Source organism: Synchiropus splendidus, chromosome 3 (assembly GCF_027744825.2).
Source record: "Synchiropus splendidus isolate RoL2022-P1 chromosome 3, RoL_Sspl_1.0, whole genome shotgun sequence".
NCBI lineage: Eukaryota > Metazoa > Chordata > Actinopteri > Syngnathiformes > Callionymidae > Synchiropus > Synchiropus splendidus.
The window spans coordinates 8117432-8142906 of NC_071336.1; the positions used below are offsets into that span (position 1 = coordinate 8117432).

General features: G+C 44.9%; 1 protein-coding gene and 30 non-coding genes across 33 annotated transcripts in view; all 31 read left to right on the plus strand.

Annotated features, from left to right (window-relative positions):
- Positions 1–24112, plus strand: part of LOC128756411 (NACHT and WD repeat domain-containing protein 2) — a 60874-nt gene extending 36762 nt beyond the window's left edge. For all 3 annotated transcript variants that reach the window (XM_053860907.1, XM_053860908.1, XM_053860909.1), the window contains 4 exons: positions 9–212; positions 2444–2594; positions 4690–5279; positions 17077–24112. In XM_053860907.1, coding sequence (XP_053716882.1) covers positions 9–212; positions 2444–2594; positions 4690–5279; positions 17077–20973 — 4842 coding nt within the window. In that variant the 3' untranslated portion in view covers positions 20974–24112. The remainder of the gene's footprint in view (positions 1–8; positions 213–2443; positions 2595–4689; positions 5280–17076) is intronic.
- Positions 6361–6442, plus strand: trnas-gcu (transfer RNA serine (anticodon GCU)). The gene has a single exon. It is a non-coding gene; the product is annotated as a tRNA-Ser (tRNA).
- On the plus strand, positions 6681–6762 carry trnas-gcu (transfer RNA serine (anticodon GCU)). Its single transcript has one exon. It is a non-coding gene; the product is annotated as a tRNA-Ser (tRNA).
- Positions 7001–7082, plus strand: trnas-gcu (transfer RNA serine (anticodon GCU)). The gene has a single exon. It is a non-coding gene; the product is annotated as a tRNA-Ser (tRNA).
- trnas-gcu (transfer RNA serine (anticodon GCU)) lies at positions 7319–7400 on the plus strand. The gene has a single exon. It is a non-coding gene; the product is annotated as a tRNA-Ser (tRNA).
- On the plus strand, positions 7634–7715 carry trnas-gcu (transfer RNA serine (anticodon GCU)). The gene has a single exon. It is a non-coding gene; the product is annotated as a tRNA-Ser (tRNA).
- trnas-gcu (transfer RNA serine (anticodon GCU)) lies at positions 7955–8036 on the plus strand. Its single transcript has one exon. It is a non-coding gene; the product is annotated as a tRNA-Ser (tRNA).
- On the plus strand, positions 8275–8356 carry trnas-gcu (transfer RNA serine (anticodon GCU)). The gene has a single exon. It is a non-coding gene; the product is annotated as a tRNA-Ser (tRNA).
- trnas-gcu (transfer RNA serine (anticodon GCU)) lies at positions 8598–8679 on the plus strand. The gene has a single exon. It is a non-coding gene; the product is annotated as a tRNA-Ser (tRNA).
- On the plus strand, positions 8920–9001 carry trnas-gcu (transfer RNA serine (anticodon GCU)). The gene has a single exon. It is a non-coding gene; the product is annotated as a tRNA-Ser (tRNA).
- Positions 9238–9319, plus strand: trnas-gcu (transfer RNA serine (anticodon GCU)). Its single transcript has one exon. It is a non-coding gene; the product is annotated as a tRNA-Ser (tRNA).
- Positions 9553–9634, plus strand: trnas-gcu (transfer RNA serine (anticodon GCU)). The gene has a single exon. It is a non-coding gene; the product is annotated as a tRNA-Ser (tRNA).
- Positions 10194–10275, plus strand: trnas-gcu (transfer RNA serine (anticodon GCU)). Its single transcript has one exon. It is a non-coding gene; the product is annotated as a tRNA-Ser (tRNA).
- trnas-gcu (transfer RNA serine (anticodon GCU)) lies at positions 10512–10593 on the plus strand. The gene has a single exon. It is a non-coding gene; the product is annotated as a tRNA-Ser (tRNA).
- trnas-gcu (transfer RNA serine (anticodon GCU)) lies at positions 10827–10908 on the plus strand. Its single transcript has one exon. It is a non-coding gene; the product is annotated as a tRNA-Ser (tRNA).
- On the plus strand, positions 11147–11228 carry trnas-gcu (transfer RNA serine (anticodon GCU)). Its single transcript has one exon. It is a non-coding gene; the product is annotated as a tRNA-Ser (tRNA).
- Positions 11470–11551, plus strand: trnas-gcu (transfer RNA serine (anticodon GCU)). Its single transcript has one exon. It is a non-coding gene; the product is annotated as a tRNA-Ser (tRNA).
- Positions 11792–11873, plus strand: trnas-gcu (transfer RNA serine (anticodon GCU)). Its single transcript has one exon. It is a non-coding gene; the product is annotated as a tRNA-Ser (tRNA).
- On the plus strand, positions 12110–12191 carry trnas-gcu (transfer RNA serine (anticodon GCU)). The gene has a single exon. It is a non-coding gene; the product is annotated as a tRNA-Ser (tRNA).
- trnas-gcu (transfer RNA serine (anticodon GCU)) lies at positions 12425–12506 on the plus strand. The gene has a single exon. It is a non-coding gene; the product is annotated as a tRNA-Ser (tRNA).
- Positions 13067–13148, plus strand: trnas-gcu (transfer RNA serine (anticodon GCU)). The gene has a single exon. It is a non-coding gene; the product is annotated as a tRNA-Ser (tRNA).
- trnas-gcu (transfer RNA serine (anticodon GCU)) lies at positions 13387–13468 on the plus strand. The gene has a single exon. It is a non-coding gene; the product is annotated as a tRNA-Ser (tRNA).
- trnas-gcu (transfer RNA serine (anticodon GCU)) lies at positions 13707–13788 on the plus strand. The gene has a single exon. It is a non-coding gene; the product is annotated as a tRNA-Ser (tRNA).
- trnas-gcu (transfer RNA serine (anticodon GCU)) lies at positions 14347–14428 on the plus strand. The gene has a single exon. It is a non-coding gene; the product is annotated as a tRNA-Ser (tRNA).
- Positions 14668–14749, plus strand: trnas-gcu (transfer RNA serine (anticodon GCU)). Its single transcript has one exon. It is a non-coding gene; the product is annotated as a tRNA-Ser (tRNA).
- trnas-gcu (transfer RNA serine (anticodon GCU)) lies at positions 14988–15069 on the plus strand. The gene has a single exon. It is a non-coding gene; the product is annotated as a tRNA-Ser (tRNA).
- Positions 15309–15390, plus strand: trnas-gcu (transfer RNA serine (anticodon GCU)). Its single transcript has one exon. It is a non-coding gene; the product is annotated as a tRNA-Ser (tRNA).
- Positions 15633–15714, plus strand: trnas-gcu (transfer RNA serine (anticodon GCU)). The gene has a single exon. It is a non-coding gene; the product is annotated as a tRNA-Ser (tRNA).
- Positions 15953–16034, plus strand: trnas-gcu (transfer RNA serine (anticodon GCU)). Its single transcript has one exon. It is a non-coding gene; the product is annotated as a tRNA-Ser (tRNA).
- Positions 16274–16355, plus strand: trnas-gcu (transfer RNA serine (anticodon GCU)). The gene has a single exon. It is a non-coding gene; the product is annotated as a tRNA-Ser (tRNA).
- trnas-gcu (transfer RNA serine (anticodon GCU)) lies at positions 16595–16676 on the plus strand. The gene has a single exon. It is a non-coding gene; the product is annotated as a tRNA-Ser (tRNA).
- Positions 24113–25475: the final 1363 nt, after the last annotated feature.

Consider the following 25475-nt stretch of genomic DNA (forward strand, 5'->3'; position numbering starts at 1 on the left):
CACCGCAGGGTCTGGTTGGAGAGAAGTACGGCAGCATCCGAGTGCCGGGGGAGGTAGAGTCAGCGGAGTTTGAGATGATCCTGGACGCTGCAGTGGAGGCTGGACTGGACACACACATCCTGGAGGAGTGGTACTGCAGGGACGAGAATTCTGTGCCACCCGCTTACTACCTCAAACCCAAAGCCCAAATGTTCAAGAACTACCAGAACTCCGTGAGTACATGAGTACAGAGTTTGTTTGCGTTGGTTTTGTGTTACCCTATGTCCACTCACCACCTTTTTACTGACCAAAAATCTGTTTTATGAAACAGCGCTGGGCAATATGACCTTAAATCAATATCACACCTTGAACCTTGTACCTTGAAAAGGCACAATACATCCCCATCTCAGTGTTGTACATATTGGGAAGCACGGTTTGTAAAAAACATTTTCTTAGTGGTGTGGCGTACCTCTCGTCATCTGCTTTCATGAGCCGTTAAAACCCTGTGTCCTCCACTGTAGTGATGGGGAGCCATATCCTCATGGAAGGCTTTTGCATTGGTTCATTCTATCCACCTCCTAGGGTGGTTTCACCCTGCAGGTTCTGTCTCAGGTGGCCTGAGTCCGATTCGCCCCCTGTTGTGCAGCCTCGCACCTCTGCACCTCAGGCAATGTCCTTTTTTATCCTTTTTAGTCATTCTCTCGTATGGTGTTGCCGTTGGAAATGCCACCATTATGGGCTGTAGTCTGGGGGTGGCACTTCTCGAACCTTGCTTCTCGTTCATCCTTGTTCTCAACAGCGTGGTTGAGCTGCATGTGGTGGAAAAGGTTGGACGTGTTTCCTTGCGTGGTTGCAACAGTTTTCAGCCACACCTGGATTTCATGTTCATTTGCCCAACATCATCTTTGTGGAACCCAAGCCAGAATATTTCCAAACGACCAATGTTGGATTTGTTTCGTGAATAAGTACAACAGGATCAACTTCGGCTAACATTATTTCGCCTACAGCACTGTCATCTGACCCATTCGCCATTTCTTCATCGTCCATTTTCCCCTGTTACTTTCTCTGGATGGGCGGAGTCTACTTAAATGGGAATCCACATTGCCTACCAGAACCCAGCATCAGAACAGATGAAAAAGACTTTTATTTGCTTTTTTATTAACATACCGGATTGAATGACATGGGCAAAATGAGCGTGGTTATTGTGCCGGTAAATTATTATGGAATCAATTCTGCTGCTTGAGAGAGGGATGGAAGTGTTCAGGCTGGCGACAAGAGATTTTCTGCAGCAAGCTAGATGAAATTTTACGAGCCCATTGACTATGCATAGTCATCATAGGTGAGCCTGAAAACTATGGAACAGTAGCATGGCACATGCATTGCCAAAGGTCAACCCTTAAAGTGGAACCACTCACCACTTCCAAGAGGTACCCATCAGACAAGTCTTTCAACACCCATTGGCCAGTTAAATGCTCCCTTCTAGGATTGCCGAACGGTTTTCAGTCAGTTTCATATTCACTCAGGTTCATTCACAGTGCCCCATTTGGACCTGCAGTTGGCCCATGTGTTAGCCGAGTTATCCGATTGGGTATTCAGCCCCCCTCTGCTTTACACAGTCAGAGAGCGAAACCACCAAGGAAACAAAGTTTCAGTACCCTTGCAGTGTTGTTACACTGACAATATATGTTGCTGTGTAAAATCATTACTATTATTATTATTATTGGTCGTAGAATTGGTCGTCGTAGCATTAGCAGTTAAGCTAAAGTATTTTCTCTCATAAATGGTTTAGCATCAAACTGCTGCAGCATGGAAATATGACCATAAAAATAACATTACAACAACATGAAAAACTGTTGAGTGCAGAGTGAAAGTTCTGGTCTGTCTCTCATAGGTTCTGTTCATAGTCCACTAGACAGGTATTCAGTAATTAATATTAAAACAGCACTTGTTCACGCATCACCACACACTGCTGCACAATTTACTTCTGTATCTTTATAAAGATAGCTTTTTCCTCTCCAAAACCATTTGGAGATCTATGGAGAGTTATATGTATGAGAAATGTGATGGAGGAAAACAGCCGAACAGTAGCCACCTGCCTTCACAGTAGAGGGACATTTGTCGTCAAAGTTTATTTCCGCATCACCATTCTGGAGGCACCACCGAGCCAGAGGACTCACAGAGCACAAAGGCTGCACATCATAGTTTTGTCTTGTTTGTCTTGTTTAGCCTCCTCACTGAAAGTCCACGCGCCCCAGCTTCTGAGAGCTCTCTGGGTGGATCATGCTCATGATTTCTGCCAGTGTTTTATCATTATTGGTAGAATGTGATGTTTCATTTCAGAAAAGTGTGTGGTCATCTGTGCTAATCTAGTGAGATGAAATTTCTGTTTGTTCTTTTAACAACCATTACCATATTTATGATAAAAGAGACTGTCGTCCAACTCTGTGCCCATCGTTCTGCTTAGATGGAGTCGAGCAGCACAGCCAAGACCAAGAATGACAAGGCCTGGAGGACGGTGTCAGAGGAGATCAAGAGGATCTTCAGAACAGCAGTGCTGCAGCTTCAAGAGAAAGGGACCATGAAGAGCGATCAGGCCAAGAAATTCCTCTGCTCTGGTTAGTTTACGACGGCCGCCTGTGTTAATCTCTCTTGCATCAAACATTTTTCTTTATTCTTATTAAGCAAGCAAAATAAATCTGTTTACTTTTGTTCAGGGATGTTTTTCGCTACACTTTTTTTTCCATTGTCAACTGAAAGACAGATGTATATTTCAGAATCAGAATCAGCTTTATTGGCAAGGTCAAAGAACTTTAGGTTGCTAAGAATCACAACACACTTCTGTGGGCCTAGTGTCTGGCACGTTCCGATGTTGCCAATGGACTGGAGAGCTCTTGCAGTCATTGCACTATAGTATGCATGCAACTGTTGCTTGTTGTTACAGTAAATGCTGCTGTAGTGATATTGTTCTGTTACTAATATCAGTGCAAATGCTAAGAAATCCAGAGCTTCCCACCTGGCCGGGAGAAAGGGGTTCGGTTCAGTGGGTGTGCTGGGCTGTCAAGAGGAGAACTAGTCTTCATACCTTCATAACTTCTTTACCTCGAAGCCATCCGCTGCACCCGCCTTCAAAATTGGCATCAGGTGTCATTTGCAATTCATGCCAACAGCACGAGTTGAAAGCATGTTACGTTTATCACGCGGCTTATGAGCCAATCCGAGGCAGCAAGGGCGGGGTTTGGCCAGGAATATGTGAGGAGTGGGAGGTGGTGTCGCATGAATGAAAAGCACCATTCGTGTGAGTCTCCCTGTGATTGCGTGACAGTTTGGCTGACAAATCTATGGGACAAATCTGTTCAAGGACAAATCAAGATTTCTGAAAGCAACTGAAAAGCTGGTGAAATAAATGTGCGCTGTGCCAAGACTAATCTGTCTAGTCACAGCACAAGCGTGGAGCTGGAGTAGCTACCGAGCCGTAGGTCATGCTGAGCTGCAAAGATAAAGAAAGCAGTGAGCAATGTCAGCAGTTATATGCTCATCAATTTAGACATGGCTCCAGTACAAATGCTTCTTCTGATTGTTGACTAATATTCCTCATTATTTTGTCTAAAGGAACATTCAACTGACTGTGACGAACACAGTTCAAATGGATCACTCTTGGTGAATGCGTGATGAGACTCTTTCTTCAGTAGAATTGAACCCAATTTTGCCGCACCTCGCCGGAAGTATGAAAAGACACGTTTGTCAAGAGTAGAAAAGCATTAACCTTTAGGGATAACGTTCAGAATTCGTCCAGCAGAGGCTGTTGTCATCTAGTTTTTTCACTGATAGCAGGCAAAGAGATGCAAGAAGGACGTGTCAGACGGAGCTTCGCCCATGACAGTGAGCGATGGCTCTGCGTTGTATATAATTGACGGTAATTAATCTGAACTGAGAATGTGATAGTTTGTCTTCTCTCTGGGACACGGAGATGGAGGAAAGAAAGAAACAATATAACGGTTATTCCAGCTGTGTCAGTCTACTGCTGAGAAAAGAGCAAGCAAAAGCCGAGCGTGAAATATTGCAGAGCCTCTGAAAAGGTTATTTTTCTGCTATGATATAAAATTGTTTGTGCTTTAAGAAGCTTAATCAGGTTGAATACACGACGATGTTAAGATTAGTTGTCTGCATTTATCTCCCCTCAAACACAAGCTAATGCTCTTTTTAAGTGTTTTAAGTAGCTACACTTGACATTAATTAGAGACTGCTCCCTGGTTTTGGCCAAAAGCAAAGCTGTGGCATGGTAAAGATCAAGTCAAGGAATATTTTCACACTTGCCCAATTAGCCTTGAGAGAAACTTCACAGGAGCGGCTGGAGGAAACGGAGCCAGCTTGTTCTTTGTGGGGTGCCTGCGATTCACTTTAGTGCACAGCTTATGTGATTTTTATCAACTTTGTTTCCTCTTAAGTAACACTCCACAGAGCTCTGACTAATAGGAGGCTAGAGGCTTCTAAGAGCCGTTAAGATTCTCTCCTCAAAGTAATCTGAATCCCACATCTGTTGGACTTCTATCTTTAGAAGTTGTACATCATAATCCACCAGCTTCTTATCAGCTGTTAAGAAAAACAGTTGCATTTTGAATTTTGGAGCACAGCAGGAGGCCTTTGATGTTGAATGTGTGCAGGGTTTTTTTTGCATGAAAAATACAGACTTCTCTTCTCTCTTCCTTCCAGCCTTGGAGGATGAATTAGACTTTGCCCTTGGGAAACAAACTCCTGCCTTTCTCAGGAAATGCGTCTGCTACATCCGCAAGATCTCCCAGTTTGACCGCTTCGCCAAACTGCCGGAGATGGCGCGTTACATGGACATAGTGGTGAGCGGCGACCGGGTCATGCGAAACCAGGAAGCCTACGAACGCCTTCTGAAGGTGCGTGATGAGTTCATCCCCACTGTAGTGGCTGCTTCCAACCTACGAGTCTATTCCTCGGTCACGCACTGCGACATGAAATTGGGCTACTCCCAGGAGGTGGAAAGCCATTATGTGGAGGGCTTGTGTAAACAGTTCTACGAGGACATGGTCGACATCATCCAAGCCACAGTGCAGCAGAACTTCGACACGGAGAGGGACCCCCTCTACGATGAGATCCTGCAGCATCTCTCCCTTTGTAAAACCTACGCAGCCCTCCACGAATACAAGAGTGAGACATTGGATTACGTTCAGGAATACCTGATGCCGACCAAAGGGAGTCGAATGAGCCCTCTTGTGTTGTACGGAGGACCCTGCACTGGGAAGACTTTGCTGCTTGCCGAAGTTGCCAAGCAGGTGAGAAATCTTGTTTTTTTTGTGGATTCATTCTCCCTCCTCATCCGCCTGTTTGATCGGAACATTTCCATCGTGTCTAGTAGAGTACAACCATTCGTTTCATCCAGCGGCAGTCCATCACTGAACCGTAATATGATTCAAGCATGCCTGCGCCCCTCGCGAATATCCCCATGTGACAATACCGTTCGTTTCTTTAAACTGTACACATGTTCCATATATTGTCTCCATGTTGCTCTTCGTGTCATCTTTCTGCCAGACCACATCAGCGTCACGCTGCAGTGAACATCACAGCAGCCACCCACAGTTCTACCCTTCCCAAACAACCCCTGTCACATCAATAACTTGTTCTATTTGGTGCTGGTCTTGAGAGTTTGTGTTCAGGAGGCAAATTAAAAATCAAGCCAAGGAGGTAGAGGAGTTCATTACTACATGTCCATGGGCGGTGATGACAAAAATCAAGGTCATGGATTAAGATGTAATCCTCTGAAGTATATTTGAAAGCCTTGACTCTCATTGATTGGAGAGGAGCAGCCTGTGATTACATTCCCTCAGCGTATATGTAGCTGCAGACCAACACTGTGATATACAATGTCCAATTCAGAAGTGTACTTTGTCATTCCGCCCGCATGACTATGAAAACTGAATTCAGAAGAAACACCATTCTCACCTGCTGATTTCCCTGTTCACGTTGATTTGATTCTGTGTGCCACCTTCATCTCCATACCATAAATAATTGTCTACATTTGGGATCAGACGACACAATTGGGTATTTGTACTGAGGTGAATATGATTAAGGTGTCCATTGTGCTCTGCACGCGTGGGTTCGAATCCCATCCTCGTCGTAGCGTGCTTTTAAATTCAAGAAGCAGGTGAAAGGTAATGTTGATCAGGCTCGAGACGCTAACGCTCCGCCGCAATGGGCGAGTGGGTCAACTGGAATGTGTGTTTAATACACTGAGACGGGCTCTCGATGTTGTTCGTCTTTAGCCATGAGTTTACTGCTGCACTCTTTCTCACCCTTTGTAAAAACATTCGATTGCGAGTTTTTTTTTTTTGTAGAGGACAACAACATGCGAAAACAGACGAGGTGGCCGAGTGGTTAAGGCGATGGACTGCTAATCCATTGTGCTCTGCACGCGTGGGTTCGAATCCCATCCTCGTCGTAGCGTGCTTTTAAATTCAAGAATCGGTTGAAAAATAACGTTGATCAGGCTCGAGAGGGTAACGCTCAGCCGCAATGGGCGAGTGGGTCAACTGGAATGTGTGTTTAATACACTGAGATGGGCTCTCTTCGTTGTTCGTCTTTAGCTGTGAGTTTACTGCCGCACTCGTTCTCACCCTTTGTGAAAACATTCGATTGCGAGTTTTTTTTTTTGTAGTGGACAACAACATGCGAAAACAGACGAGGTGGCCGAGTGGTTAAGGCGATGGACTGCTAATCCATTGTGCTCTGCACACGTGGGTTCGAATCCCATCCTCGTCGTAGCGTGCTTTTAAATTCAAGAATCGTTTGAAAAATAATGCTGATCAGGCTCGAGAGGGTAACGCTCCGCCGCAATGGGCGAGTGGGTCAACTGGAATGTGTGTTTAATACACTGAGACGGGCTCTCTACGTTGTTCGTCTTTAGCTGTGAGTTTACTGCCGCACTTGTTCTCACCCTTTGTAAAAACATTCGATTGCGAGTTTTTTTTTTTGTAGTGGACAACAACATGCGAAAACAGACGAGGTGGCCGAGTGGTTAAGGCGATGGACTGCTAATCCATTGTGCTCTGCACGCGTGGGTTCGAATCCCATCCTCGTCGTAGCGTGCTTTTAAATTCAAGAATCGGTTGAAAAATAATGTTGATCAGGCTCGAGAGGGTCACGCTCCGCCGCAATGGGCGAGTGGGTCAACTGGAATGTGTGTTTAATACACTGAGACGGGCTCTCGATGTTGTTCGTCTTTAGCCATGAGTTTACTGCTGCACTCTTTCTCACCCTTAGTAAAAACATTCGATTGCGAGGTTTTTTTTGTAGAGGACAACAAAATGCGAAAACAGACGAGGTGGCCGAGTGGTTAAGGCGATGGACTGCTAATCCATTGTGCTCTGCACGCGTGGGTTCGAATCCCATCCTCGTCGAAGCGTGCTTTTAAATTCAAGAATCGGTTGAAAAATAATGTTGATCAGGCTCGAGACGCTAACGCTCCGCCGCAATGGGCGAGTGGGTCAACTGGAATGTGTGTTTAATACACTGAGACGGGCTCTCGACGTCTTTCACCATGAGTTTACTGCCGCACTCATTCTCACCCTTTGTAATAACATTCGATTACAAGTTTATTTTTTTTTGTAGTGGACAACAACATGCAAACACGGACGAGGTGGCCGAGTGGTTAAGGCGATGGACTGCTAATCCATTGTGCTCTGCACGCGTGGGTTCGAATCCCATCCTCGTCGTAGCGTGCTTTTATATTCAAGAATCGGTTGAAAAATAATGCTGATCAGTCTCGAGAGGGTAACGCTCCGCCGCAATGGGCGAGTGGGTCAACTGGAATGTGTGTTTAATACACTGAGACGGGCTCTCGACGTTGTTCGTCTTTCGCAGTGAGTTTACTGCCGCACTCATTCTCACCCTTTGTGAAAACATTCGATTGCGAGTTTATTTTTTTTGTAGAGGACAACAACATGCAAAAACAGACGAGGTGACCGTGTGGTTAAGGCGATGGACTGCTAATCCATTGTGCTCTGCACGCCTGGGTTCGAATCCCATCCTCGTCGCAGCGTGCTTTTAAATTCAAGAATCGGTTGAAAAATAATGCTGAACAGGCTCGAGAGGGTAACGCTCCGCCGCAATGGGCGAGTGGGTCAACTGGAATGTGTGTTTAATACACTGAGACGGGCTCTCGACGTTGTTCGTCTTTAGCTGTGAGTTTACTGCCGCACTTGTTCTCACCCTTTGTAAAAACATTCGATTGCAAGTTTTTTTTTTTGTAGAGGACAACAACGTGCAAAAACAGACGAGGTGGCCGAGTGGTGAAGGCGATGGACTGCTAATCCATTGTGCTCTGCACGCGTGGGTTCGAATCCCATCCTTGTCGTAGCATGCTTTTAAATTCAAGAATCGGTTGAAAAATAATGTTGATCAGGCTCGAGAGGGTAACGCTCCGCCGCAATGGGCGAGTGGGTCAACTGGAATGTGTGTTTAATACACTGAGACGGGCTCTCGACGTTGTTCTTCTTTAGCTGTGAGTTTACTGCTGCACTCGTTCTCACCCTTTGTAAAAACATTCGATTGCGAGTTTTTTTTTTTTTTGTAGAGGACAACACCATGCGAAAACAGACAAGGTGGCCGAGTGGTTAAGGCGATGGACTGCTAATCCATTGTGCTCTGCACGCGTGGGTTCGAATCCCATCCTCGTCGTAGCGTGCTTTTAAATTCAAGAATCGTTTGAAAAATAATGTTGATCAGGCTCGAGAGGGTAACGCTCCGCCGCAATGGGCGAGTGGGTCAACTGGAATGTGTGTTTAATACACTGAGACGGGCTCTCGACGTTGTTCGTCTTTAGCTGTGAGTTTACTGCCGCACTTGTTCTCACCCTTTGTAAAAACATTCGATTGCGAGTTTTTTTTTTTTTGTAGTGGACAACAACATGCGAAAACAGAGGAGGTGGCCGAGTGGTCAAGGCGATGGACTGCTAATCCATTGTGCTCTGCACGCGTGGGTTCGAATCCCATCCTCGTCGTAGCGTGCTTTTAAGTTCAAGAATTGGTTGAAAAATAATGTTGATCAGGCTTGAGACGCTAACGCTCCGCCGCAATGGGCGAGTGGGTCAACTGGAATGTGTGTTTAATACACTGAGACGGGCTCTCGATGTTGTTCGTCTTTAGCCATGAGTTTACTGCTGCACTCTTTCTCGCCCTTAGTAAAAACATTCGATTGCGAGTTTTTTTTTGTAGAGGACAACAACATGCGAAAACAGACGAGGTGGCCGAGTGGTTAAGGCGATGGACTGCTAATCCATTGTGCTCTGCACGCGTGGGTTCGAATCCCATCCTCGTCGAAGCGTGCTTTTAAATTCAAGAATCGGTTGAAAAATAATGTTGATCAGGCTCGAGACGCTAACGCTCCGCCGCAATGGGCGAGTGGGTCAACTGGAATGTGTGTTTAATACACTGAGACGGGCTCTCGACGTCTTTCACCATGAGTTTACTGCCGCACTCATTCTCACCCTTTGTAATAACATTCGATTACAAGTTTATTTTTTTTTGTAGTGGACAACAACATGCAAACACGGACGAGGTGGCCGAGTGGTTAAGGCGATGGACTGCTAATCCATTGTGCTCTGCACGCGTGGGTTCGAATCCCATCCTCGTCGTAGCGTGCTTTTATATTCAAGAATCGGTTGAAAAATAATGCTGATCAGGCTCGAGAGGGTAACGCTCCGCCGCAATGGGCGAGTGGGTCAACTGGAATGTGTGTTTAATACACTGAGACGGGCTCTTGACGTTGTTCGTCTTTCGCAATGAGTTTACTGCCGCACTCATTCTCACCCTTTGTGAAAACATTCGATTGCGAGTTTATTTTTTTTGTAGAGGACAACAACATGCAAAAACAGACGAGGTGACCGTGTGGTTAAGGCGATGGACTGCTAATCCATTGTGCTCTGCACGCCTGTGTTCGAATCCCATCCTCGTCGCAGCGTGCTTTTAAATTCAAGAATCGGTTGAAAAATAATGCTGAACAGGCTCGAGAGGGTAACGCTCCGCCGCAATGGGCGAGTGGGTCAACTGGAATGTGTGTTTAATACACTGAGACGGGCTCTCTACGTTGTTCGTCTTTAGCTGTGAGTTTACTGCCGCACTTGTTCTCACCCTTTGTAAAAACATTCGATTGCGAGTTTTTTTTTTTGTAGTGGACAACAACATGCGAAAACAGACGAGGTGGCCGAGTGGTTAAGGCGATGGACTGCTAATCCATTGTGCTCTGCACGCGTGGGTTCGAATCCCATCCTCGTCGTAGCGTGCTTTTAAATTCAAGAATCGGTTGAAAAATAATGTTGATCAGGCTCGAGAGGGTCACGCTCCGCCGCAATGGGCGAGTGGGTCAACTGGAATGTGTGTTTAATACACTGAGACGGGCTCTCGATGTTGTTCGTCTTTAGCCATGAGTTTACTGCTGCACTCTTTCTCACCCTTAGTAAAAACATTCGATTGCGAGGTTTTTTTTGTAGAGGACAACAACATGCGAAAACAGACGAGGTGGCCGAGTGGTTAAGGCGATGGACTGCTAATCCATTGTGCTCTGCACGCGTGGGTTCGAATCCCATCCTCGTCGAAGCGTGCTTTTAAATTCAAGAATCGGTTGAAAAATAATGTTGATCAGGCTCGAGACGCTAACGCTCCGCCGCAATGGGCGAGTGGGTCAACTGGAATGTGTGTTTAATACACTGAGACGGGCTCTCGACGTCTTTCACCATGAGTTTACTGCCGCACTCATTCTCACCCTTTGTAATAACATTCGATTACAAGTTTATTTTTTTTTGTAGTGGACGACAACATGCAAACACGGACGAGGTGGCCGAGTGGTTAAGGCGATGGACTGCTAATCCATTGTGCTCTGCACGCTTGGGTTCGAATCCCATCCTCGTCGCAGCGTGCTTTTAAATTCAAGAATCGGTTGAAAAATAATGCTGAACAGGCTCGAGAGGGTAACGCTCCGCCGCAATGGGCGAGTGGGTCAACTGGAATGTGTGTTTAATACACTGAGACGGGCTCTCGACGTTGTTCGTCTTTAGCTGTGAGTTTACTGCCGCACTTGTTCTCACCCTTTGTAAAAACATTCGATTGCAAGTTTTTTTTTTTGTAGAGGACAACAACGTGCAAAAACAGACGAGGTGGCCGAGTGGTGAAGGCGATGGACTGCTAATCCATTGTGCTCTGCACGCGTGGGTTCGAATCCCATCCTTGTCGTAGCATGCTTTTAAATTCAAGAATCGGTTGAAAAATAATGTTGATCAGGCTCGAGAGGGTAACGCTCCGCCGCAATGGGCGAGTGGGTCAACTGGAATGTGTGTTTAATACACTGAGACGGGCTCTCGACGTTGTTCTTCTTTAGCTGTGAGTTTACTGCTGCACTCGTTCTCACCCTTTGTAAAAACATTCGATTGCGAGTTTTTTTTTTTTTTGTAGAGGACAACAACATGCGAAAACAGACGAGGTGGCCGAGTGGTTAAGGCGATGGACTGCTAATCCATTGTGCTCTGCACGCGTGGGTTCGAATCCCATCCTCGTCGTAGCGTGCTTTTAAATTCAAGAATCGTTTGAAAAATAATGTTGATCAGGCTCGAGAGGGTAACGCTCCGCCGCAATGGGCGAGTGGGTCAACTGGAATGTGTGTTTAATACACTGAGACGGGCTCTCGACGTTGTTCGTCTTTAGCTGTGAGTTTACTGCCGCACTTGTTCTCACCCTTTGTAAAAACATTCGATTGCGAGTTTTTTTTTTTTTGTAGTGGACAACAACATGCGAAAACAGACGAGGTGGCCGAGTGGTCAAGGCGATGGACTGCTAATCCATTGTGCTCTGCACGCGTGGGTTCGAATCCCATCCTCGTCGTAGCGTGCTTTTAAGTTCAAGAATTGGTTGAAAAATAATGTTGATCAGGCTTGAGACGCTAACGCTCCGCCGCAATGGGCGAGTGGGTCAACTGGAATGTGTGTTTAATACACTGAGACGGGCTCTCGATGTTGTTCGTCTTTAGCCATGAGTTTACTGCTGCACTCTTTCTCGCCCTTAGTAAAAACATTCGATTGCGAGTTTTTTTTTGTAGAGGACAACAACATGCGAAAACAGACGAGGTGGCCGAGTGGTTAAGGCGATGGACTGCTAATCCATTGTGCTCTGCACGCGTGGGTTCGAATCCCATCCTCGTCGAAGCGTGCTTTTAAATTCAAGAATCGGTTGAAAAATAATGTTGATCAGGCTCGAGACGCTAACGCTCCGCCGCAATGGGCGAGTGGGTCAACTGGAATGTGTGTTTAATACACTGAGACGGGCTCTCGACGTCTTTCACCATGAGTTTACTGCCGCACTCATTCTCACCCTTTGTAATAACATTCGATTACAAGTTTATTTTTTTTTGTAGTGGACAACAACATGCAAACACGGACGAGGTGGCCGAGTGGTTAAGGCGATGGACTGCTAATCCATTGTGCTCTGCACGCGTGGGTTCGAATCCCATCCTCGTCGTAGCGTGCTTTTATATTCAAGAATCGGTTGAAAAATAATGCTGATCAGGCTCGAGAGGGTAACGCTCCGCCGCAATGGGCGAGTGGGTCAACTGGAATGTGTGTTTAATACACTGAGACGGGCTCTCGACGTTGTTCGTCTTTCGCAATGAGTTTACTGCCGCACTCATTCTCACCCTTTGTGAAAACATTCGATTGCGAGTTTATTTTTTTTGTAGAGGACAACAACATGCGAAAACAGACGAGGTGACCGTGTGGTTAAGGCGATGGACTGCTAATCCATTGTGCTCTGCACGCCTGTGTTCGAATCCCATCCTCGTCGCAGCGTGCTTTTAAATTCAAGAATCGGTTGAAAAATAATGCTGAACAGGCTCGAGAGGGTAACGCTCCGCCGCAATGGGCGAGTGGGTCAACTGGAATGTGTGTTTAATACACTGAGACGGGCTCTCGACGTTGTTTGTCTTTAGCCATGAGTTTACTGCCGCACTCATTCTCACCCTTTGTAAAAACATTCGATTGCGAGTTGTTTTTTTTTGTAGAGGACAACAGTACGGAGAAACAGACGAGGTGGCCGAGTGGTTAAGCCGATGGACTGCTAATCCATTGTGCTCTGCACGCGTGGGTTCGAATCCCATCCTCGTCGTAGCGTGCTTTTAAATTCAAGAATCGGTTGAAAAATAATGCTGATCAGGCTCGAGAGGGTAACGCTCCGCCGCAATGGGCGAGTGGGTCAACTGGAATGTGTGTTTAATACACTGAGACAGGCTCTCGACGTTGTTCGTCTTTAGCCATGAGTTTACTGCCGCACTTGTTCTCACCCTTTGTAAAAACATTCGATTGCGAGTTTATTTTTTTGTAGTGGACAACAACATGCGAAAACAGACGAGGTGGCCGAGTGGTTAAGGCGATGGACTGCTAATCCATTGTGCTCTGCACGCGTGGGTTCGAAACCCATCCTCGTCGTAGCGTGCTTTTAAATTCAAGAATCGGTTGAAAAATAATGCTGATCAGGCTCGAGAGGGTAACGCTCCGCCGCAATGGGCGAGTGGGTCAACTGGAATGTGTGTTTAATACACTGAGACGGGCTCTCGACGTTGTTCGTCTTTAGCTGTGAGTTTACTGCCGCACTTGTTCTCACCCTTTGTAAAAACATTCGATTGCGAGTTTATTTTTTTGTAGAGGACAACAACATGCGAAAACAGACGAGGTGGCCGAGTGGTTAAGGCGATGGACTGCTAATCCATTGTGCTCTGCACGCGTGGGTTCGAATCCCATCCTCGTCGTAGCGTGCTTTTAAATTCAAGAATCGTTTGAAAAATACTGCTGATCAGGCTCGAGAGGGTAACGCTCCGCCGCAATGGGCTAGTGGGTCAACTGGAATGTGTGTTTAATACACTGAGACGGGCTCTCTACGTTGTTCGTCTTTAGCTGTGAGTTTACGGCCGCACTTGTTCTCACCCTTTGTAAAAACATTCGATTGCAAGTTTTTTTTTTGTAGAGGACAACAAGCTGAAAAAACAGACGAGGTGACCGTGTGGTTAAGGCGATGGACTGCTAATCCATTGTGCTCGGCACGCGTGTGTTCGAATCCCATCTTCGTCGTAGCATGCTTTTAAATTCAAGAATCGTTTGAAAAATAATGCTGATCAGGCTCGAGAGGGTAACGCTCCGCCGCAATGGGCGAGTGGGTCAACTAGAATGTGTGCTTAATACACTGAGATGGGCTCTCTACGTTGTTCGTCTTCAGCTGTGAGTTTACTGCCGCACTCGTTCTCACCCTTTGTGAACATTCGATTGCGAGTTTTTTTTTTTTTTGTAGTGGACAACAACATGCGAAAACAGACGAGGTGGCCGAGTGGTTAAGGCGATGGACTGCTAATCCATTGTGCTCTGCACGCGTGGGTTTGAATCCCATCCTCGTCGTAGCGTGCTTTTAAATTCAAGAATCGGTTGAAAAATAATGTTGATCAGGCTCGAGAGGGTAACGCTCCGCCGCAATGGGCGAGTGGGTCAACTGGAATGTGTGTTTAATACACTGAGATGGGCTCTCTACGTTGTTCGTCTTTAGCTGTGAGTTTACTGCCGCACTCGTTCTCACCCTTTGTGAAAACATTCGATTGCCAGTTTTTTTTTTTTGTAGTGGACAACAACATGCGAAAACAGACGAGGTGGCCGAGTGGTTAAGGCGATGGACTGCTAATCCATTGTGCTCTGCACGCGTGGGTTCGAATCCCATCCTCGTCGTAGCGTCCTTTTAAATTCAAGAATCGTTTGAAAAATAATGCTGATCAGGCTCGAGAGGGTAACGCTCCCCCGCAATGGGCGAGTGGGTCAACTGGAATGTGTGTTTAATACACTGAGACGGGCTCTCTACGTTGTTCGTCTTTAGCTGTGAGTTTACTGCCGCACTTGTTCTCACCCTTTGTAAAAACATTCAATTGCAAGTTTTTTTTTTTGTAGAGGACAACAACGTGCAAAAACAGACGAGGTGGCCGAGTGGTGAAGGCGATGGACTGCTAATCCATTGTGCTCTGCACGCGTGGGTTCGAATCCCATCCTTGTCGTAGCGTGCTTTTAAATTCAAGAATCGGTTGAAAAATAATGTTGATCAGGCTTGAGAGGGTAACGCTCCGCCGCAATGGGCGAGTGGGTCAACTGGAATGTGTGTTTAATACACTGAGACGGGCTCTCGACGTTGTTCTTCTTTAGCTGTGAGTTTACTGCTGCACTCGTTCTCACCCTTTGTAAAAACATTCGATTGCGAGTTTTTTTTTTTTGTAGAGGACAACAACATGCGAAAACAGACGAGGTGGCCGAGTGGTTAAGGCGATGGACTGCTAATCCATTGTGCTCTGCACGCGTGGGTTCGAATCCCATCCTCGTCGTAGCGTGCTTTTAAATTCAAGAATCGTTTGAAAAATAATGTTGATCAGGCTCGAGAGGGTAACGCTCCGCCGCAATGGGCGAGTGGGTCAACTGGAATGTGTGTTTAATACACTGAGACGGGCTCTCGATGTTGTTTGTCTTTAGCCATGAGTTTACTGCCGCACTCATTCTCACCCTTTGTAAAAACATTCGATTGCGAGTTTTTTTTTTTTTTTGTAGTGGACAACAACATGCGAAAACAGACGAGGTGGCCGAGTGGTCAAGGCGATGGACTGCTAATCCATTGTGCTCTGCACGCGTGGGTTCGAATCCCATCCTCGTCGTAGCGTGCTTTTAAGTTCAAGAATTGGTTGAAAAATAATGTTGATCAGGCTTGAGACGCTAACGCTCCGCCGCAATGGGCGAGTGGGTCAACTGGAATGTGTGTTTAATACACTGAGACGGGCTCTCGATGTTGTTCGTCTTTAGCCATGGGTTTACTGCTGCACTCTGTCTCACCCTTTGTAAAAACATTCGATTGCGAGTTTTTTTTTTTGTAGAGGACAACAACATGCGAAAACAGACGAGGTGGCCGAGTGGTTAAGGCGATGGACTGCTAATCCATTGTGCTCTGCACGCGTGGGTTCGAATCCCATCCTCGTCGTAGCGTGCTTTTGAATTCAAGAATCGGTTGAAAAATAATGTTGATCAGGCTCGAGACGCTAACGCTCCGCCGCAATGGGCGAGTGGGTCAACTGGAATGTGTGTTTAATATACTGAGACGGGCTCTCGATGTTGTTCGTCTTTAGCCATGAGTTTACTGCTGCACTCTTTCTCACCCTTTGTAAAAACATTCGATTGCGAGTTGTTTTTTTTTGTAGAGGACGACAACATGCAAAAACAGACGAGGTGGCCGAGTGGTTAAGGCGATGGACTGCTAATCCATTGTGCTCTGCACGCGTGGGTTCGAATCCCATCTTCGTCGTAGCGTGCTTTTAAATTCAAGAATCGGTTGAAAAATAATGTTGATCAGGCTCGAGAGGGTAACGCTCCGCCGCAATGGGCGAGTGGGTCAACTGGAATGTGTGTTTAATACACTGAGACGGGCTCTCGACGTTGTTCGTCTTAAGCTCTGAGTTTACTGTCGCACTCATTCTCACGCTTTGTAAAAACATTCGATTGCGAGTTGTTTTTTTTTGTAGTGGACAACAACATGCAAAAACAGACGAGGTGGCCGAGTGGTTAAGGTGATGGACTGCTAATCCATTGTGCTGTGCATGCGTGGGTTCGAATCACATCCTCGTCGTAGCATAATTGTTTGCAAACATGACATACTTTGTTTTTGTGTCTTGATATTGTTAATGTGATGACACCTCCCGTCATTCACAGATGATATTGAGATGACAGTGTCTTGCTAAACATATTGTGTTGCTTATAATTGCATTTACCTGCCTTTCAAATTCCGTTTCACTTCCAATGAATTACAATGTGATATTCTTCCACTCTCACTGACACCTTCTTCAGAAAGGTTGTCTTGCATGTCATCATAGTTATGACTGAGAATGGTCCTCAAGGAAGATGTTCAAGCTATCGACTATAAACCTGAAAGCACATGTAAAAATAAATACAAATATCAAGTCATATTTATTATCAGAATATCATTATTTATGTCATGTGTATAAACAACATTTTTTTGTCTTTTTCAGGCCTATACATGGTTGCAGACAGAGATTGGCCCGGAAACAAACCCAGTGGTCATTGTTCGTTTCATTGGCTCCAGTCAGCCCTCCACCGACCTGCGAACCCTACTCCAGAGCATCTGTGAACAGATTGCAATCAACTACCGCTGCCTGATTCACTTTTTGCCTAACAAAATCCAGGAGATGAGGGAGCTCTTCATCAATCTTCTTGGGGAATCCTCATTCCACAGGCCTCTGGTTATCGTCCTGGATTCGCTGGAGCAGCTGTCAGACTCAGATGACGCTCGCAAACTGTGGTGGCTTCCCATACATCTTCCAAAAACAGTCCGCATTGTTGTTTCGACATTGCCCAACAAGCACGGCATCCTTCAAAAGCTAAGACATTTGATTCATGACGAGGGATACTATGTGGAAATAATCCAGAGAGACCGCAAAGTCTGCAGCCAGACCTTGAAGCAACAGTTGCTGGGTGTGAAGAGGAAGGTGACCTCTGGCCAACAGATCTATGTCAATGAGGCTCTTGCTAAGTGTACATTGCCAATGTTTGTCAACCTAATATATCGAGAAGTTGTTCATTGGAGGTCTCACAAAGATGTTGACGACAAGTCTCTCTGCTCCACTGTTCACGAAAGCATTGAACATCTTTTTTATTCCGTCGAGAATAAACTGGGTCAGAGGTTTGTCTTTCGAGCGTTGGGCTACATTACGATGGCAAAGGCAGGTTTGACTGAGGTTGAACTAGAGGACATTCTGTCCCTGGATAACATTGTCCTCGGTGACGTCATCGTGGCATCATATCTCAGAAATCCTCTGAGGATCTCCTATGAGTTGGTTGCAAAGCTCAAAGAAGAGCTGGATGGGTATCTAGTGGAGCGCCAGGTGAGAAACGTCACCCTGATGGTTTGGGCCAACAGACACCTGCACCTCATTGCCCAGAAATTATATCTGAGCAACGAGGAGGATGTCCATCAGATGCACAGCCTCCTGGCCGAGTATTTTCTTGGGGCTTGGTCGGGAGGCAGAAAAAAGATATTTACTTATGACAACAACCATTTTACTTCCCTGAACATATCTCATCACAAAAACCCCCACAATCAACAGTCCCATGAGAAGGCATCATCTGACAAGTATTCCTATGACAGGCAAACGCCAGAGCAGCCATGGGTCTTTCAGTGTAACCTTCTTGAGCCTGACATTTTCTTTGTGAACCACAGAAAGATGACAGAGTTGGTGTACCACCTTACCCGGAGCGGGCGCACTGACGATCTTATGTTCGGCGTCATCATGAACTTCAGCTGGCTCTACACCATGATCAAGATTGGTCAGTTTGAAAAAGCCTTAACAGACATAGATCTGGCTTACAGTTACACCCAAGAAAAAGAACTGAAGTTCCTGGCAACCACACTTCGTAGCATCAAGGTTAAAGTGCTGAAAAACCCTGCATCATTGTCTGCAGAACTGCAACAGAGACTTTTGCCGGTTGTTACTTCTCTGCCCAAGCTTAGGCATCTCCTGCTGGAGTGTGACAAAGACGGCCCCAAGTACTGTTCAATTGTGCCTCTCCACTCCTCGATGGATGTTACTTACAGTCCAGAGAGGCTTCCTTTATGCTCCAGCTACATTCAGATTGTGGAGGTCTTGCCTACTCTAGCCCCAAACATAGTCCTTGTGGCCTTAGAAGATGGGTCTGTTAGCACATGGGATGTAGAGAGCAGACAACTTCTGCGGCAGATCGACACAGCCAGGTCTGTTGTGCTGGGAATCAGGCTCACTACAGATGAGAAGTATCTGGTTGTGGCCACCACCAAAAACACGCTGCTTATCTATGATAATCACAAGTCTTGCCTTTTGTCGGAGGTCGAAATCAAGGGTTCCAAGCATAGCGGCATCACAGGTGGGGTGACCTTTATTAATGGCTTTACACTGTCCACCCACCACGCTCTGGCTTGGCTCGAGGCCAGCAAAGATGTCAATGTCATTGACCTACTCTATGGATGGCCTCTGTACCAGTTCCATTGCTGGTATGAAGTGACCTGTGTCCAGTGCTCCCCAGATGGGATGTATGCCTTCTGTGGTCAGTACCTTAATACTGCATCCATATTTCATCTGGGAAATGGAGACAAGTTGGCAACAGTTACCTCTGAGTTTTCTGGGGGCTTTGTCAAGTCCATCCTCGTCCTAGACACCCTTCAACAAATGGTTATGGTGGACAATGAAGGCAGTTTGTCGGTTTGGAACACCAAAGAAGTCACCAATCCTCGCCTAATGGAAGACTACGATTGCAGGGGGGACGACAGCGAGGTGGTGGGCATTGAGTTGTCTGAGGACCAACGCTCAATTCTCATTTGTAAGGCAAGAAGTATCGAAGTTTTGGACACAAAAGTGTGGAAAATGGTTGAGAAGTTCAAAGCCAAACGTAGTGAGCGCTTTGTGGCTGCTGTTCTCTCCAAGAACGGGCAAAGCATCGTGGCCTCTATGGAAAACACTTCATCCATCTTTGTCTGGAGGAGAGACAGCGGTCAATGCATGGCTAGCCTGATTGAGGTCTCAGGGGCTATTGTGAAACTCATCAAATCGGTGCACCATAACCTCCTTCTCTCTGTTGCCAGCAGTGGAGTATTATCCGTTTGGGACATTGACATTATCACGGCCATGTCAAATATTGACAAAACGGGCAAAAAGATACAAACATTGCAGTTGTCTGGAAGAGAGGATTATGTGTTTACAATGGATGGTTCAGAAGCAGTACACAAGTGGAACTTCAGCACCGGCTTTATCGAGACTGTCTTCAAGCATGAGGGGATAGTGGAGAATTGTGTCCTAACATCCTCAGGGGATCTCATGGTGACGTCAGATGACAAGTTAAGCCAATACATCTGGCAGACCAGCACCGGGGAAAACATCTTTCGCATCAATGGCCAGAAAATATCACAGCTACTGATTACTCACAATGACCAGTTTGTTGTGTCTCTTTGTGAGCAGAATGCCTCAAGAGTCTGGAGGCTGGGTACCGGGCATAAAGTGTGCAACATTTTAGTTACCCTCCAGAGTGCGCTCATCACCACAGCAAACACATTTCTGGTGGGAACGTCTAAAAATAAGCTCTTGGCAGTGAGCTTGTGGTCTGGCAGTGTGTCCAAGAAGTTTGTCTGTGACGACGGCATCACCATCGTCAATTTCAAGCTCATTCCTGACCTCCCCGACTGCGTGGTCTTTATCACATCTACAGAAACCGTCTTCATCTGGAGTGTCGCAGATGAGTCAGTGTGCAGACGAGTCCAGTTGCCCACAAATTTCCTGAAAAACCTAGAGGACTTCCAAATATCACCCAATGGAAAATTAGGGATTGTCTCCAAAGGAGACGAGAACATCAATGTTCTTGACCTTCACAGTGGGAAACTAAGACTTGTCCATGCGGCTGGTATTATTTGGCGGCAAAAGTTATCAAGGGATGGGCGCTATCTAGTTTACGTCTGCTTCCGTAATTGTGAGGAGGACGATGATGCAGGTGTTGTGTCAAATCTGATCGTGATGCGCCTAGCTGATGGCAAAAGCATCGGCACGTGTTCTCTGTACAAGACCCCCACCTTCCTGTCTCTATCCCAACGAGCACTGAACATTATCATCGGCTTTGAAGACGGCAGCATCGGCACTTACACGGTAGTGGACCGTGTCGACGCTGCCCTCAAAATTAAGATAGCCACCTCAAACAGCCGACAGATTGTCAACAACGCTTCGCAGAAGGTGCGACCCAAGTGTGGCAACCATTCCTTTAAGACTGTCGCCGACTGCACTTGGAGGGAATCGACAGAGGTCTTCTCCAGGGACAGTCCCATTAATGTATCTGACTCTGGGGAAGGCGAGTCAACGACACCTACTAAAAAAGCTGAGCTGTTACAGTGAGCACTCACAGAAAAGGATTGGTATCTCGGATGACGGGTGAAGGTATGTTACAAGTGTTAGAATCTCTGGGGTTGCAGTTGATTCTTGTTTACAGCCACGTGACTTCAGCTGCAGATGTCAGCCCTCTGGGTAGTTAACGGGCCGACTATTTAAAAGCTGCACTTAAAGTATACATGATTTACTTCCAACTTACAGTAGTTTTCTTTAAACTTTAAGACTGTTATATTCAATTTCAGTGTTTTGGAAGAAAATAAAAAGATTATGTGATCTATTATTTGCCATGATGTGTCCTTTTTGCATTTGAAGAACAAGGTTGTGATTCTGATGTTCTCATCAAACGTACTCCAGGCCGTTCCAGTTAATGTAGCCATTGTACATAAGTTATATTTCTTTTTACATTGTGCACGTGAAGCCATAGGTCCCTCATTCCAAATATGTACAAATACTTAAGTTTGTCTGTCGGTCCTGTACAAAAGGAAGGAACAAGTGTATATATCTTTTTTGTTGTTGCTGGCTGCTGCAGTTTGTGCATCTCCTTCAAAAATGTTATGTTGTGCTTAATGCAATCAAAGTGAGTGCCTGGAATATAAAAGTTCTAAATGTGCAGATTGCAGTATTTAAGGAAACGCAGGGAATTTGTAAAAACAGTATACACACCGTTACATCATACAGTACTAGCGCAGATGTTAATCGCCACTGAGAAGGTCACTGGGTCGGAGGTAGAGGACTCCAGAGGTGGATGATAAGGCTCCATCTAATGGTAGCTGTACAAACGTATGAGAAATGTACATTTGATGTGAATATACTGACAATTTAACCAATCTGTTCACTGTTAGTTCTAAGGGATACACCACTGTTGAGCATAGTGTAGCATAGTACCACGCACATTCACGCCTTAACTAGTGTACTTGCTTTAGGTCTAGTGGCAATTGTCCAAATGAGTGGAAACAGAGTAACACAGAGTAATTTGGCCTTGTAATATATCCAACTAAATATATTTAGACTGTAGGAGAAGCACTTTACTAGTGGCTAGTTAGTAAAGGATCACGGTAACTGTATCAATGTTTTAAGTAAGCTTTCACTCTCATCAAAGTCTCAACTTTAAGGCCAAGGTCTGATGTGTCTGTACGAAAGCCTACTGATTCTAAAGTGATGGATCCAAATATGGAATTGTGCGCCCACCTTTGGTCGCACCTGTGTATATATAGACATCCAGTTTAAGGAACATTATAAGATTATTTTGGGTCACTAGCCTAATCACGATGACCAAATTGGATGTAAACCGTATGTCAGGTGGAATAACATTCAGATGCTGGTAAACATATTGACTGAGCACAATATCCCAGATCCGCTTGTTGCGATATATTTCCATACAACCCTCATGATGCTGCTCAGCCTCGGAAAGTACACCCTTAAACTTGGCATTTTCTTTTTCAGATGCACGACATTGTTGGACATTCTAAAATAATACGACAGTCAGGCCTCTTGTTTAGTACAATGTGTAGGAGGGAGATCAGTTTACCATTCAGTCCGTATTGGTAAAGCAGTTGTCATCTCAAACTGAGATCGTTATTTATATTTACAGACTTGTAGGACGTAATTTCAATAAATATTTTGTCTTATCTAAACTAGGATAACTAAGCATCAGAAATCTACATCTGCCTTTGCCAACTTCTGTAGGTCTATACTCAATGACCTTGAATACTACAGAAGGCTGTTTATTCAATATCAAAATAATACATACAGAAAGACAAATCTACATGCTTGTGAAATACACCACAGAATAAATAACTGCAGAATACATACTTTTATTTGACGTCCTGTGAAAATAAAAAAACTGCACAAGACAGTAATGGTATTTATTTGTGTTCAACACAGTAGCTGCAACATTTTTAAAATAGAAAACAAATTGTAACAGCGGATGGTCAGCTGCAGTCTGTTTTGCTCTCAATGTTTTGGTGCGATCGTTTCCATTTCTGTAGTCATCAGATGTGCTCCAGTGGTTCGATTGTACACCAGCCTCCTGCATCGGACGGTGTTTTCACAATAAAAGGGACCACTGTTTTAAGAGAAAACTAGGGGCAGGAAGCAGAATGAGACTGTTCAATGATATCACCATATACTTGCTTTTACTTTTAGTGCTAGAATAACACAACACGAGCATGGTTTCGTAAACTGAAATAACAATACAGAAATCAGATATGTTGAGGATGGGGAGCATCAAAAGGTCAGAGAGCAAAAATGTTACTGATACTTTGAAGAAAACCAGTTAGACAAATAGCTGTACGCGGCATTAGAGAACATTAGAGTATTTTGCCTGTGTATTTATTTCATTCAGAATATAACAGCTTTTGATGGGAGGCTGGCCTAGACATGTGAAAGCTAGTTAGCTTAAGCTTAGTGCATTGATACTGCAATAGTTTATAGCAGCATGTCTACAAAACAAGCCTGACACCTGACAGGTTGACCTCAGACACAAGACGATCTTTCCCGTGTACTTTGAAGGGCTATTGTTATTCTCTGTTTACTGGTTTGTTCAGACAATGGCCCTTGGATTATTTAAACCAGGTAGCAGCGTCCAGCTTTAAATGACTTTCATTTCACATCATTAAGAGGATTTGAAAATATGTGTGAATTCAATATAATTGCCAAAGTCCTGATGATATTTTCTTTGATTTGATTGTCTCTGAAGCCTGTACTGTAATTATATTGTCACCAAATTGTACCAGTGTTTGACTGTGAGTTTGTTTATTATAGAGAACGTGCTATCTTTGCTAAAATAACGGGAAAAAAAAGAAATCAATAAAAAGATACGATATTTATGGGAATGCCAGTTTCAGCGTATATTTGAATGTGACACTATGGACGCCAGTATTTGGTATCATTGTATGTTTAAGTAACTTGAATGACTTTGAATAATTTCTATGTTTGCAACTCATAGTTCACATACTGGTAATGAATGTTTCTATGGTATTCTTTGTATTGTCAGGAGCGACTTAGAGATTTATATTTTCATAAATGTTGTATTTAGATTTTGTTACTGAGTCGTTAACTGGAGTTCCAGCTGAAAAGAAAACCTATGTCTGAAGCAATATGAAACCGGTGTGTATGCATTGTTTGTATGAAACAATTTAATGTAATAAAATGATTCAATCCAAGTGTTTTTTCTGCCTTCACAAGGAAGTGAAATTGTTGAATGTAACTTTCATTCTTCGTTGTCAATGAATTACAATACAAGAAACAATGTACCTGTAATGAAATATAACTGACAATAATAATCATAAGAATAAGAAGAATGATGCATGATTATAGAAATATCGTATGTATTTTTACATATATAGTGTGATGATCGGGATTGGAATAATTGAGGAAGGTTTATCTGAATAATCACGATCATATAACTTTAATACTTGTCCAACATGAAGAAAAATATGGACTGATTTTCCCAGGTTCAAACAAAAATAAATGATGTAAAATATTTATAAAAATAGATTAAAGGACACACAGGATGAGCATAAACAGAAAAAAATAGCACAGTGCAACATAACTAGACGTTAGTGTACCGTTAGCTGCGATGATTTATTTTGTTCTTATGTACTTGAAGGACGCTACCAGCAGGTGATATTTTTTATAAATCCCAGCTCATGGGAATAATTTTTGTCCCGTCAGAAAATCACAATAGTCTGTTGACTGTGAATAGAAAGCTGTGTCCACCCTATGGCACACGGATCTGTCCATGTTCCTCCTTTATTGTGTCATCCCGGCCTTCCGTTTGACCTGTAAGATAGTCAGTGCCCGGACCAGCATCACTGTGCACCCCTCAGCAAAGCAACCTTTATGTTTACATCAAAAACACCTGGCATGATTCCAACATGAACGTCCCACTTTCGAGCCATCACGAAACACAAACTGAACACAAACCTTTGTTATACTGACCATTTTGCAGTACTGATGATGAGCAATACTCCAAAAATCTGATAAAGAGCTGAGTTACATATCATGTATCGGCTCTTATCAGAAGCACCTGGCTGCTCATGTTGTGCCTCCATATTTCCATGAGTTCCATGAGTCTTCAAAAACCAACAACTCAGCGGGTTTTATCTCGCTGCCTAGATCTTACTGTCAGTCCTTGGCAACACAGAGGAGATGACGTTCACACGCACCGTCGTGAAGCAGCAATGGGAAAAGTTGTCAGAGTGAAAGAACTAAGAGGAGCCGATCTCTTGCAAGGCAGGTTGTCGAGCAGGTTATACAAAGAGGTGTTTATTTTTGGACTGAGATACAGCTGTTTCAATCATTTGATAGGCCCTTAATTGCAGTGTTGAGCCGGATGCCAAGCGCCAGACAAGCATGGTGAGTATTTTTCTAACCCTGACAGGCGTTATAACCAGACGCCGTGTGTGTGTGCTGCACCTGTATGCCGGCGGCGGCCTCTCGAACTAGGGTTGACAGAGCCGTCACAGAACGGGCCAATCAAACCTTGTGGCTCGGGGCGATCATTT